The sequence below is a fragment of the Alexandromys fortis genome, unplaced genomic scaffold (assembly GCF_014885135.2).
Source record: "Alexandromys fortis isolate MF-2015 unplaced genomic scaffold, M_Fortis_MF-2015_v1.1 scaffold_18, whole genome shotgun sequence".
Classification (NCBI taxonomy): domain Eukaryota; kingdom Metazoa; phylum Chordata; class Mammalia; order Rodentia; family Cricetidae; genus Alexandromys; species Alexandromys fortis.
The window spans coordinates 13,162,399-13,176,836 of record NW_026067897.1 but is presented as its reverse complement, the minus strand read 5'-3'; the positions used below and the strand labels follow the sequence as shown (position 1 = coordinate 13,176,836).

The 14,438-nt window shown below is 42.3% G+C and overlaps 1 protein-coding gene across 3 annotated transcripts in view; it reads left to right on the top strand.

Annotated features, from left to right (window-relative positions):
- The window catches only part of Hsdl2 (hydroxysteroid dehydrogenase like 2), a 36,354-nt gene that overhangs the window by 7,636 nt on the left and 14,280 nt on the right, over positions 1-14,438 (top strand). The window contains exons 2-8 of one of the 3 annotated variants that reach the window (XM_050163811.1): positions 2,134-2,297; positions 4,094-4,192; positions 4,650-4,764; positions 7,478-7,581; positions 8,759-8,857; positions 12,256-12,450; positions 14,032-14,103. In XM_050163811.1, coding sequence (XP_050019768.1) covers positions 2,134-2,297; positions 4,094-4,192; positions 4,650-4,764; positions 7,478-7,581; positions 8,759-8,857; positions 12,256-12,450; positions 14,032-14,103 — 848 coding nt within the window. The remainder of the gene's footprint in view (positions 1-2,133; positions 2,298-4,093; positions 4,193-4,649; positions 4,765-7,477; positions 7,582-8,758; positions 8,858-12,255; positions 12,451-14,031; positions 14,104-14,438) is intronic. The other 2 variants (XM_050163813.1, XM_050163823.1) reach the window with 2 other exon arrangements.

Below are 14,438 nucleotides of genomic sequence, written 5' to 3'. Positions count from 1 at the left end.
TCCTTTTCATTTTTTGGTTTGTTTCGAGATAGGATTTCTCTGTGTTACAGTTCTGGCTTCCAGGAACTCACTTCATTGCCCAGGCTGGACTCAAACTCACAGAGATCCACCTGCCTCTGCCTCTGCCTCTGCCTCTGCCTCTGCCTCTCCTCTGCCTCCTGTGTACTGGGATTAAAGGCGTGCGCCATCACTGCCCAGCTGGATGTTTTGTTTACAAACCATAATAGGGAGAAGTGGGCTGGTGGCTTTGGTTCTACTCTGTTTCTTGGCTTGGATAGTAGGTATACCATTGTTTGTTTGTTTTTCAATTTATTTAACTTTATTTTATGTGCATTAGTACAAAGGTGTTGGACCCCCTGAAGCTGGAGTTACAGACAGTTGTGAGCTACCATGTGAGTGCTGGGAATTGAACCTGGGTCCTCTGGAAGAGCAGCCAGAGCTCTTAACCCCTAAGCTGTCTTTCCAGCCCCCCCCATTGTTTGTTTCTATTAAAGCTTTATTTGCTCATTTTTCAAGGTTTTTGTATGTTTGCTGTATTTTACATTTTTGTCTCTTTCCCACTTCTTCACTTTGGTTTCTTCCCATCAAAGTGATTTATGATGATTTGAATGACTGTTTTCCATAAGCTCAGATTCTGACTACTTGATCCCCATGGGGCTGGTGATGCTATTTGAGTAGGTTTAGGATTTGTGGCTTGTTGAAGGAAGTATGTCACTGGGGTGAGCATTGAGGCTTCACTGCCAGGCCGCCATTCCCAGTTTGCTCTCTGCTTCCTGCTTGTAGTTGAGATGTGAGCTTCCCAGGTTGGTGTTGAGCTGGCAGGCCTGCCTGCTGTGCTGGATGGTAGGCTCCTCTCCTTCTGGCACCGTAAGCCCTCTTCTGTAAGTTGCTTTAGTCATGGTATTTTATCACAGCAATAGAAAAGCAACTAATATATGGTTATTCCTTATTTCAAACCGCTGCTGCCTGCACCTAGGATGTCCTACTCCGGTGTAATCCCCCAGATGGCAGGCACTGCTTGTCTCTCCGTTAACAAATCACCTGTCTCATTATCACTTTTTCTTGTAGTCACCCTAACAGCAGAGTAAGTAGAAAAGTCAGTGTGAAGGTAGGAGGTGTAGAGAAGTGGGAGCTAGGGATATCAGGGTGTTTGAATCAGGGCTTTTTCTAGTCAGCCTGTTCTTGCTCCTTCTAAGTTTGCTTAACAGCTGTACTGAGATGTAATTCTTACATCAATCAGTCAGTAGTTCTGTATCTCCGGAGGAAAAAAGTCACCACAATCAATTTAAAACCTCTACCATCCCAGAAAGAAGTTCCTAGCCTTCAGCTGTTGGCTCCCAAACCCTCTCCCTCCCTCTCCAGGCAGCTGCTGGGCTTGGGTCTCTACAGTTTGATTTCTCTGTCCATGTCATATACTATGGTCAGTGTGAGTAGATGGTTTGTCCATACTGTGGCACAGCTTGGTAATTCATTGCATTTTGTTGCTGAGCACTATTCCATTGTGTGGTAAACCACTTATATTCATCCTTCACTACTTAATCCATATTTGGTTTTTCCACTCTAGCTACTATTTGTAGACATGATTTGTAGATCATGTGTTGTGAATGTGAAGGATAAAACTTTATGTGTGAACCTGTCACTCACAAATAAGCCTTGTTGACGTGCATAGTGCTCCCTGCCTGTATCCCAGCACTTGGAAGGTAGAAGCAGGACTAGGGGCCCAAGGCCAGACTGTGCTGCATGAGACTCTGTCTCCAAACAACAGCAAAACAAAATCTAGACTGGTGGATGAGTCCGTGGGCAAAGGGTCTGCTGGGTAAGCCTGAGGACCTTGATTGAAATCTCCAGCTCCCCTGTACAAGAGCTGGGTATGGCACACTTACCTGTTACCTCATACTCTGTAATTCTTTTAAGATTTACTTTGTGTTTGAGCAGATTGTGTTTGTCAGATCTCAGTTAAGACTGGCCAACTGCAATTGTCATAAATAATTTATCAGTCGTGTCCAGTGGAAATATAGAAGGGTTCTAATTTGTCAGGTGGGTTGGGGGTAATCAGTAAATCACAAAAATGTGTGTAAGCTGGTATAGATAAAGCAGTGAAGTTTCTAATAAAGTCACCTTTTCTCTGTTTAGGAAGCTAGCGGGATGCACGATTTTTATCACGGGTGCAAGCCGAGGCATTGGCAAAGCTATTGCGTTGAAAGCAGCGAAGGATGGAGCAAATATTGTAATCGCTGCAAAAACCACCCAGACACACCCGAAACTCCCAGGCACAATCTACACTGCTGCTGAAGAAAGTGAGTGTGGCGACTGCCGTTGCACGGACTGCTCTTCCCGTGGTCTCAGTACATAGTTTGCTGTAGGGTTTAGTGTTCTCTGTTTGAAAGTTACTCTAGAATAATTGTGTTTAGGGCTGGTGAGATGCTCAGCAGGTAAAGAAAGGTGCTTGCTGCCAAGCCCGACAACATGAGCTAGATCCCCACACCCACACTGTGGAGACAACTGGCTTTCTGCAAGCTATAGCATGTGCACGTGCAATAAAATAAAGTAAATAAATGGTGGTGCACATTTTAATCCCAGCACTCGGGAGCCAGAGGCAAGCGGGTCTCTGAGTTCCTGGCCTGCCCAGGTGGGGGTGCTGAGCTGGTCTCAGCTACTTTCCTTCCAACCCTGAGTGGGCACACAAACAACGGGGCCCACAAATGCCATTCAAGTGCTCCATAGCTGGAGTTTGCATTGGCAGTACAGCCCAGGAAGCTGCCTTATTGAAAAGGTAGCTTTTTTCTGCTACCAGTGCATCAGGAAAACCTCCCTTCAGGGAGCGGCAACACGCCGCCAGCTGAAAAAAAGTGAGGCTAAACTTTGTTTTTCTGTGTCTAGAATTCCTTTTCAAGCTTTTTTGGGTTTTACATGGATTTAGTCCACCACATTGCTGTGCCAAACTGTTGCAAGGAAGCTGCTTGTTGGTTTCTGGCTGTCCGGCTAGTTTAGACCTAAAACAATCCCTCAGAAATTGTATTAATTAAATCACTGCTTGGCCCATTAGCTCTAGTTTCTTATTGGCTAACTCTTATGGTGTAGGAGGTCTTTCTGTTTATTGGTTTATTGTTTATTAATTATTGGCTAATCAATAAAGAAACTGCTTGGCCTGATAAGGCAGAACTTAGGTAGGTGGAGAAGACAGAACTCAGTTCTGGGAGGAGGAAAGCAGAGAGAGAGAACCGCCATGGAGATGCCAGAGTCAGACATGCTGAATCTTTCCTGGTAAGCCACAACCTCATGGTAACATACAGATTGTTAGAAATGGGTTGAATCAAGATGTGAGAGTTAGCCAATAAGAGGCTAGAGATAATGGGCCAGGCAGTAATTTAATTAATACGGTTTCTGTGTGGTTATTTCGGGTATAAGCTGGCCACGTGGCCAGGATGAAAAGCAGGCCCTTTCTTCCTACTACACTCTTATATTAATTTGACCCATTTCTATTAATCTTTATATTGCCATGTGGCTGTGGCTTACCAGGTAAAGTTCACAGCATCTATCCCCAGCAGCTCCATGGCTTCTCTCTGACTCTGCCTTCCTCCTCCCATGCTATAGGCCAATCCAGTTTCCTTATTCATTAACCAATAAAAGCGACACATAGACAGAAGGACCTCCCACAACAGGGTGAACATTTTATTTTTAGATGTGTTTATTTTATTGCATTAGTGTTTTTACCTGCATGTATGTGTGTGCACTGTGTTGATGCTTGGAGTCTGCAGTGCCCCTGGTGGTTGGGTTAGTCCATCTGTCTATTGTGATTGTAAGACCTTGTAATGTATCTTGATTGTGCTGGAAATGGGGATTTTTTTTCTATTGTTGCATCAGAATGAAGGTGTAATTATAAACACCTTCATGCAGGTGGGCAGTGGTGGCGCATGCCTTTAATCCCAGCACTCGGGAGGCAGAGGCAGGTGGATCTCTGTGAGTTCGAGGCCAGCCTGGTCTACAAGAGCTAGTTCCAGGACAGGCTTCAAAGCCGCAGAGAAACCCTGACTTGAAAAAACCAACAATAAAATAAAATAAACACCCTCATGCTTTTTCGTCTTCTTTGTAGTTGAAGCGGCTGGAGGAAAGGCCTTGCCGTGTGTTGTCGATGTGAGAGATGAAGAGCAAATCACCAGTGCGGTGGAAAGAGCTGTCGAGAGATTTGGAGGTAGTCCCTTGATCCTGAAATCATTCCTGAACACTGATGAAATAGAGATGTAACCACCGCCTTTCTCGGAAAGGTCATAGGTCAGGGAGGACTAGAGAGGGTTTGACCTAAGGTTCCTGGAGCCAGTGAGAGAAGACTGATACTCAAGGGTTGAGGCTACAGCTTGTAAACACTAAACCTCCTTGCAGTTTTTCATAGAGCTGGTCATTGGCTGACTCTCCAGTGTGCCAGCGAAAATAAGTTTAGAAAGATTTGCCGGATCTGGCATTGGTATATTGGTCAGTCATATAGTCTAATTATGTATGTGTGTATTTATAGACCTATGTATATGTATGTATGTTTATATTTTTGAATCAGCTGAGGGATAAACCATAGAGGAAATGTTTTGTGTGTATGAGAGAGAGAGAGAGAGAAGCGCTGACTTGCATCAATATGGAACTGATTTCTTTGGACACAGGAATTGATATTTTGGTGAACAATGCGAGTGCTATCAGCTTGACCAACACGTTGGATACTCCTACAAAGAGAGTGGACTTGATGATGAATGTGAACACCAGGGGAACCTACCTCACGTGAGTCAGAAACAAGGATGTGGGTCAGGATGTCCTATTGTGTTCTCAGAGAACTTACATATAAACAGATGGGACCAGACAGCAGTACAGCTTAAAATCTAGTTGGCATATGATTAAGCTAATGATATTAGTATCTGTCTTAGGGTTTCTATTGCTGTGATGACCAAAAACAAGTTGGCGAGCAAAGAGTTGAATTGGCGTACACTTCTACATTGAAGTCCATCATTGAAGGAAGTCAGGGCTAGAACTCTAACAGGGCAGGAATCTGGAGGCAGGAAGTGATGCAGAGGGTATGAAGGGCTGCTGCTTACTGGCTTTCTCACTCTGGCTTGCTCAGTCTGTTTTCTTATAAAACCAAGACCACGCACAATAGGCCAGGCCCTCCCATATTGATCACTAATTAGTTACAGCCTGATCTTATTGGGGCATTTTCTTAATCTAGGCTCCCTCCTCTCAGGTGACCTTAGCTTGTGTTAGGTTGACAAGAACCCGGCCAGCACAGTGTCTAAGTGCTGAGAGTCTTCAATTTGATGTATAAGACAGAGCTTGTTGTTATGAAGAGTGTGATGTGGATTTGTAACGTTAGTGGCCCTACTGGCTAGCAAATTGCAGCTGGATAACAGGAAAGCCAGTGCGTTTGATGTAAACAAGACGAATCCCTCCTCTGATTGCAAAGTATGGTCTTATTAGAATGGACTCAGTTTTTCCCTATTGATTGGTTGAGGTACAATTTTAGTTTTAATGAAAATCAGTTATAATATTGTTTTCCTGTCCTCATTTCAACTCTATGAAAGTGAAACACTGGGCTGGAGAGATGGCTCAGGGGTTAAGAGCACTGGTTGTTCTTCCAGAGGTCCTGAGTTCAATTCCCACCAGCCACATGGTGGCTCACAGCCATCTGTAATGAGTTCTGGTGTCCTCTTCTGGCCTGCAGGCATACATGCAGACAGAACACTGTATACATAATAAATAAATAAATAAATGAAAAATATTTTAAAAATGAAATACTTTTAGGAATGAAAAACAGTTTTTTTGGTTAGGGTTAAGGTTAGGGTTACTATCAAAACCACTACAAATATAATCAATACCTCTAATCTGTAGTAGCATTGATTGTATTTGGTGTCTAAACTGCAGTGACTGAGCAATGGTGGTGCACGCCTTTAATTCTAGCACTTGGCAGACAGAGATATCTCTTGAGTTCAAGGCAGCCTGTTCTTCAGAATGACTTCCAAAACAGCGAGGGCTACACAAGAGAAATGCTGTCTCAGAAAGCTGAAAGGGGAAAAATGTGGGAATTGGTAACAATTTTGTGTTTGGAAATAATCACAGTTAAAAAAACTGATGTAAATGAAGGGCCATTTATTTAACAATCCGCTCTCACTCCCTTTTTTATTTCAGTGTTGGGGCTTGACCTGTATGCCTTATATATCATAGACATATGCTCTACAGCTGAACTGTGGCTCCAACTTCAAGAATTCCTCTTGTACTTTTCAGACCGGGTCTGCTATGCAGCTCAGGCTGACCTGGAACTTGCCATCCTGCCTCAGCTTCTTGAATGCTGAGATTATAGTCATGTACTGCCATGTTTGATGTCCTTAGATGTTCTTGAATATGAAAGAAGGTTATAACTGAGCTACAGTATGTTGTTTAGCTATATGATGTTATAACTTTAATACTTAAAATTATAAAAATATTGAATATAAATTTTTTTAAAAGACTTTATTTATTTATTTATTTATTTATTTATTTATTTATTTATTATGTGTAGTATTCTATCTGTCTGTATGCTTACTCACCAGAAGAGGGCACCAGATCTCATTACAGATGGTTGTGAGCCACCATGTGGTTGCTGGGAATTGAACTCAGGACCTCTGGAAGAGCAGTCAGTGCTCTTAACCTCTGAGCCATCTCTCCAGCCCAAATATAAATCTTTTAGAAAATAAATAATGTATTTCAACAAACAGTTGAAAGTAAAACGAACCCTTATAGGGGTACATACCTATAGTCTCAACACCCAGGAGGCAGATGCAGTGGAATTGTTTTGTGTTCAAGGCTCTACTGGTCTGCATAATGAATTCTAGGTCAGCTTAACCTATGTAAGACTTAAGACTCTGCCTAAAGAAGATAAAACAGTAATCAGAACCAAACCTGTAAACTCCATATTGCATTTTGTACCTGTGAAATACACTAAAGATATGTGACGCCACTCACAGTGACTTTTTCTTTCATGTTGAGCACATGCACTGTCTTAAGTGTCTCCTTTGAATCCTTTAATCAGTCCTAGATGGTAGTGGGCATTACCACTGTGTAGTAACGCTCTAAGAACTAGAATGGAGATTTACCCAGAGACATACAAAGGGGGAAGAAGCAGGATTTGAACCTATGACTATCTGACAGGTATATTAACTGTGTCTGTAAATTGTGTGTGTTTGGGTGGGAGAATTTGGGAGAAGCTGTGGTTGAAGATATCCTCAGTTGAGCATAAAGCTAATAGAGAAAGGATATGATTTTTTTTTTCCATCAAGCAGATCATGTGGTCAGGGCATGAAACATTGGTTTCAAAGCATGAAAACCAGTTCCACTTATTATCTTCTTTCTAGGAAAAAAGTACTCTACCAACAAGATGCACTAGACAGATCACTGAGCGAATTCAGCTGCTCTGTGAAGTACTTTTAAACGTAAGCTATTAACTTGTGTTTTCTTTCATTTTCAGATCCAAAGCGTGTATTCCTTTTTTAAGAAAGAGCAAAGTAGCTCATATTCTCAATCTCAGCCCACCCCTGAACCTAAATCCTCTGTGGTTCAAACAGCACTGTGGTAAGTGTTAGCTGAGGGGATAGTTTGTTTGGCTAATTTGTTTGGAATTAATCAGTGTATTAATCATGTAAGCATAGTCTGGACATGATGCTTAATATTGAATGTCAGTGATCAAGATAGTAAATTCTTTCTCCCTTCCTTCCTTCCTTCCTTCCTTCCTTCCTTCCTTCCTTCCTTCCTTCCTTCCTTTATTTCTTTCTTTATTTCTTTCTGTTTCGCCAGATAGAGTTTCTCTGTGTTGCACCTCCCTTAAAGTAATATCATATATTTAGTTCTTATTCTTATATTTTATTCTTATTTAGGAAGGCTCTGGGGTAGGAACCCGCAGAGCAAGACTAAAGTTATACACTGGTTGATGAAGTTAAGTAAATCGGAAGCCTTTATTTTTTAAATGATGTGAGTGTGTATCTCTGTGTGAGTATGTGAATATGAGTGCAGATGCCCTTAGTGGCCAGGAAGACATCAGGTCCCCTGGAGCTGGAGTTACAGGCACTTGTGAGCTGCCTGACATGGTGCTCACATGAGGACTCCGGTCTTGCGCAAGAACAGTATGCACTTAGCTGCTGATTGCTACACACCCTGATTGCTTTTCATTTTATGGTGCTGGAGTTGAAATCCAGGCTTCACAAATGCTAATCACATATTCTACTGCTAAGCTACACCACCATATCTGTATTGTTGAGTTGTGAGTGAAGCTTTCTCTGTAAATAATCACCTTCATTGTTTGCTTTGTTTTTGAGATAGGATCTTAGTATGTAGCTCTGGCTGTTCGGGAACTTGCTCTGTAGATCAGGCACTCACATTAGGCAGCCTACAACTGCCTGTGATGCCAGCCCAGGGGCATCTGACAACTCCGGTCTCCTCAGGCTCTCATTGGCACATACGTACACACAGATGTATGCATAGTTAACAACAATAAAGTCTTTAAAAACAAACGAACAACCTCAGCATATTTGGTCAATGTGTAAACTATACTCCCAGTACTTGGGATGCTGAGGTAGGAGAATCAGGAGTTTAGAGTCATTCTTGTCTACATAAAGAATTATCTTATGTATTTTGTAATTTGAAAAGAATTGTCAAAAATTTTCCTGGGGAGAAAATAGCAGCAGAAAGTTGGGTGTTTCCACTCAAAGATTAGTTTCTTAATTATATTATTATTCTTTGTGGTTTCTTTCAGCTTATACCATTGCCAAATATGGCATGTCTATGTGTGTGCTTGGGATGGCAGAAGAATTTAGAGGTGAAATTGCAGTCAATGCCTTATGGCCTAAAACAGGTTTGTACTTAAAAGAAATCCCTTAATTTGATTTTTACCTCTCCTCCACACCAGGCTCAAACCCACTGTCTCACTTTAGTGAACACTCTACCAGTGAGCGATTTTTTCAGCCAAATCCTTGACATTCTGTGAAACATCTCAGGTCACCTGAATCTTGATGTTCGCTGTGCAGCTGACAGTCTTTAACTTGGACTAAGTGGCTGACTCTTTAGCCAGCAGCTATGATGGGAGCATAACGCTAGAACATACAGAATGTATCATGGAAGCCAACAGGAATGGTTTCAGCAAATTCTCTTAGATTTTTTCAGGTTGAAAGACTAATTGAAAAAGTGGTAGTTGCAGTTAGGCATATATACCTGGCGATTGTCCAGATACGCTGGAGATGGTGGCAGAAGACTCACTTGAGCATGAGACTTTACAGTATGCCAGAAGGTAATAATGTTTGTAAAAAATACAGTAAAATTAGCAGTCTCTGGCACTGAAGAGAGAAGGTTTTAACTTATTTATTTATTTATTTTACTTTTTTGAGACAGAGTCTCTCTTTCATATAGCTTTGGCTTTCCTACAATTCACGATGTAGACCAGGCTGGCCTTCAAATCACAGAGATCTATCCGCCTCTGCCTATAAGTGCTGGGAGGCACCCAGCCGGGTTTTACCTCCTAATACTTCAAAAAGTTTCACTTTTTTGAGAATGTGGATTTTGAGCAAAGATTCGGAAGTGATTGAAGCGAGCCTTGTGGCTAAGAGAAAAGTGTTTAAGGATGCAGCCAATGCAAAAATCCTGTGGATGGAAATGCCTGTTGTCAGGATCCAGGAACAGTGAGAAGACCTTAAAAAACTCACTGAAACCTACAATGACTACAGTATATTTGCACACTGTGTGAAGATGTATTACTGAGACTGGAGTAATAAAAAGTTGAATGGCCAATAGCTAGGCAAGAGTTTTAGGTGGGATTTCTGGGCAGAGCGAGAACTCTGGGAAGAAGACAGATCTACCCACCAGATATGGGGGAAGCAGGATGGATAATATGGAGATGAGGTAACAAGTCATGTGACAGAATGTAGATTTAAAAATCTGTATTTTATGATATGAATGCTTTGCCTGCATGTACATCGGCACACCAGATGAGGGCGTTGGATCCCAGTAGACTACAGTTCTAGATGGTTGTCGGCTGCCATGTGAATGGTGGGAATTGAACTCAGGACCTCAGGAAGAGCAGCCAGTACAGTTTACCACTGAGCCCTCTCTCTAGCCCCAGATTTCAGTGAGTGTTGATAAGTAGTAAGTGGATGAGAGAGTGTGCAGTATGCCTGCCTTCTGCTAGCTCTAAACTGGTCCTTCTGAACAGAGCTTGTGTAATAGGTAGACATTGTATAACAGGAAGGATGGAGGAAGGATGGAGGAAGGATGGAGGAAGGATGGAGGAAGGATGGAGGAAGGATGGAGGAAGGATGGAGGAAGGATGGAGGAAGGATGGAGGGTATTATCAGGACTGAAAGGATTTGCTGAGGTCTTTGCTAGCTCTGAGGTATTTGTTTTAGGTGGTTTACTAGACACTTTGGAGCCACTGGTGGCATTAGGCCCTTGACACCACTGAATTTACAGCTGTGTTCTTCATGATGACTGATACAGTAGTCACATTGAGAGCACTTTTGAAACACAGAAGGAGGCCTTGCAGCCCATGTTAAAGAGTTAAAGAGTTTCAGATGGAGGTATAAATTAAAGTATGGTCTCCAGGGGATGTTGGGGTCAGCAGGAAGGAAACTAGGCAAGATATTCATGGACAGTAGAAACAACAGACAATCATGTGCAACATGGGAAACCTGTGTGCATAGTGGACTGCCGGAGATTGAGGAGGTGCTTAATGGGTGCGGGCTGTCATTTCCCACAGCATTCGCGCACTCGAGCATCTGCAGTGCGCCAGGTTCACTGGAATGCTGGGTAGAGCAGGTGGGAATGGGGGAACTAGACTTTGGTCTGTCGTGTCAACTTAAGCCACCTGATTTTTTTCCTTCTTGGCACAGAGGATTAAACACAGGCCTTACACATCCTAGGCAAGTACTATTAGAGTTCCTTCCCTAGCCTGGCAGCTTCAGTTTCAAGTGATTCAGTAGAGAGCTATTGGAAAGATTTTAAAAGGAGAGTGGTAATAAGCGGGGGTGGGGGTGGGGGTGGGGGTGGGGGTGGGGGTGGGGGTAGGAGCAGTAAAGTCACCTGGTGTTTATGTAGACATTTAGTCTGACATGGTGGGTGAATTAGAGAGAGGAGCCTGCCGGTTAGCTAGACTACTGCATTATTCATGAGGGAAGGCAAATGAAAGTGATTCAAGAGAGTAGCTGTGCTCCAGGCTGGAGGTGAGGTGTCTTGTGTTTAAGAACACATTCCCTCTTGTGTAGAGTCATCAGGAATCTCCCCTGACTGCCTTTCAAGGAGACGGGGATTCATCCTACTTAGTGGGATGGACTCCAGGAAACATATTATTATAACAGCGGTGTCCCAGCTGTCTGCTGGCCTTGGCTGGGCTCAGCATTGCTTCTCCACACTGGCAGCTGTGCCCTCTTGGCTATAGACTTTGCTTCTGATGAATTTAGCATGTACAGAGAAGGGATAGGGGCCAGAGGAGGAGCTCGGGCTCTCAGCTAGGTTGTTTGCAATTGTGATTTTTTTTTTTTTACAAGATCTTTACCGTTTCTGCTGAGTAGAGGGAGTGGCTGCCTCTTAACTTTTGGCAGGTCTGGATCTGAATGGTGGAAACAGGACAGTCCACTTTGGAGCAGATTTTATGCAGGCGGGGGTGGCCCTGTAGCTGCTGATTTGGTTATGGCAGCAGAGAGGAGAGGGTCACCTCCAGCCTTGTCATTCCTGGTGGTACAGTAACAATTAAGAAATATGTGTTTTCTAATGCAAGGAGCAGAGACGAAAACATTGGGAAGAGAGCTTCATATTTTAGAGAAAGGAAGTTCAGATCCAAAGGGTCATAGTAGCTTGCCAAAAAATCTTGGCCCAGTCGGTATAAACCCCACTCGCCCAACTCCCAGCTCAGTGCTGTTTTTGTTAGTCTTCTCCCAAGACTGCGGTACAAATTCTTGAACATTCTAAATGAGAACTCTAAGGAGGTTTGCTGTGCTTCTCATGAAGGATTTCTGCAGGTGCAGTCTGCATTGAGTAACGGGCGTATCTGCTGTTTGTCTCCTTGGTTCTGTGTTGAGGAAGGCATATGTTTGTTTCTTTGTCTTCCTGGTTCTCTCTATAGAATGTTAACGAATTCCTTATCATGGCCTTATTTTTCATCATCCGAGAAAGAAATTTGCCTTGGCAATTTTGAGTAGAGTACCGTCCTGTTATTCCATAGTCTTCTTTGACATGGAGTCATGTGCGTCCATGTTTGCTCCACAGCCATACACACCGCTGCTATGGATATGCTTGGAGGGTCTGGCGTGGAAAGCCAGTGTAGAAAAGTCGACATCATTGCAGATGCTGCGTACTCCATTTTCAAAAGGCCAAAAAGTTTTACTGGCAACTTTATTATTGATGAAAATATCTTAAAAGAAGAAGGAATAAATGATTTTGATGTCTATGCAATTAAACCGGGTAAGGCTTATGGCTGTTTAAAGTAATAATGTCTTCCCACATTTTATGCAATCAACAGACATGTTTCGTGTGTGTTTGTGTGGTTATAAAATGAGTACATTATGTTAGAAGCTGTCTTCCACTGAAGGGAAACCTCCCCACCACCTCCACCCTAGAAGGTGCTGAACAAGTAGAAGTGAGGTGAGAGCTCTTGGAGTTGCAGGAGGATGCAGAAGCTTTGTTTCAGTTATCCGCTTCCAAATTAGGAAATTGAGCATTTTGAAGTTAGTCTTAGAAATCCGAGTAAAGAGTCAGACATGTCTGACACATGACTCAGGAGTAGAGTTCTTTATTCTCCTTTTTCTCAAACAAACAAACAAACAAACAAAAATCCACCCGTTTTAAAATGTTTGCTGTTAAGCACAGCCTCGTAGACCATGAGGATGAAGGAGCAAGTCTGCCTTACAGAGTTGTCTAATTTGAGATTTCCAGAACCTCCCACTCTTTAAAATCTCTTCTTTTGAAATTACAGATGACTATGATAATGAATATGGTGGTACATGCCTTTAATTCCAGCATTTGGGAAACAGTGAATTCAAGGCTAGCCTGGCCTACATAGTGAGACTGTGTCTCAAAAACGAGAAAAACAAAAGAAAAGAAAAAGACCTTCAGGCATCTGAGAAAATGGTCGAGTGTGTCAATTGCTTTCTGTGGAAACATGAGGACTTGAATTTGGATCAAGTCAAAAATTAGGGGACTGTAGCCTTGTAGTAAAAGGCTGATGAGTGTGTTTTGCACCTTCTGATCTCAGAGCTGGGAGACAGGAGACAGATTTGTTGGGCCATTGGTCTAACTGAATCAGTGAGCTCCAGATTCAATGAGAGGCTGTAAAAAATAAGGTGGAAAGTGACTGAGGAGGACCTCTACACACACACACACACACACACACACACACACACACACACGCACGCGTGTGCTTGCACACACACATACACACATGCACAGAGAGAGAGAGAGACATGGGTATGCAGAACCACACATACATGTAGACACGCACACTTTTATATCCCTGCATACAAATACATACCTGGCATTAGTCACATATAATTCCAGTGGGTGGGAGATAGAGGCAGGAGGATTGCTGCAAGTTTCCTGGTTCTAGGTTAGCCAGAGCTAGTAAGACTTTGTCAGAAAATAAAATGAAACAAAAAATTAGATCTCAGCCAGGCACTGGTGGCACACGCTTTTAATCCTAGCACTTGGGAGGTAGAGAAAGAGGGATCTCTCTGAGTTTAAGGCCAGTCTGGTTTACAGAACTAGTATTAGGACAACCAAGAAACCCTGTCATGAAAAACAAAGCAAAAAAATAAATAAATTAGATTTTAAGATGAAGTTTGTCATAGTGGAAGAGGATAACTAAGTTACAGAAAAGAATAATAAATTAGATCAAATAGTTCAAGTTACCTGTGGGCCCTTTCCAGTGACACAAAAGGATTTTTTAAAAAGGATATACATTTTATTAAAATTGTTAAGTTTGTATGTAATATAGTATAATAATTAGTACATAATTATTATAATATTATTTGGTGGTTAATTTTTCAGGCCATCCCTTGTTACCAGATTTCTTCTTAGATGAACATCCTGATGAAATTATGAAGGAAACAGAATCCCATGGTAAGATTCTAGGGCACGCTTTATTTTATTATTTTTTCTTTTTATGTGTATGAGGATTTTGCCTGCCTGTATGTCTGTATACCACATGCATGCTTGGTGCTGCAGAGGCCAGAACAGGGTGTTGGATCCCCAAGTGGACTGGAGTTAGAGATGGTTGTGAGCTGCCATGTGGATGCTGGAAATTGAGCCTCTGGAAAAGTAGCCAATGCTCTTAACTGCTGAGCCATCTCTCTAGCACCAAGATTCTAGAATATATATATATACACACACACACATATATATATGTGTGTGTGTATGTATATGTATACACATACATATATATATATATTTTTTTT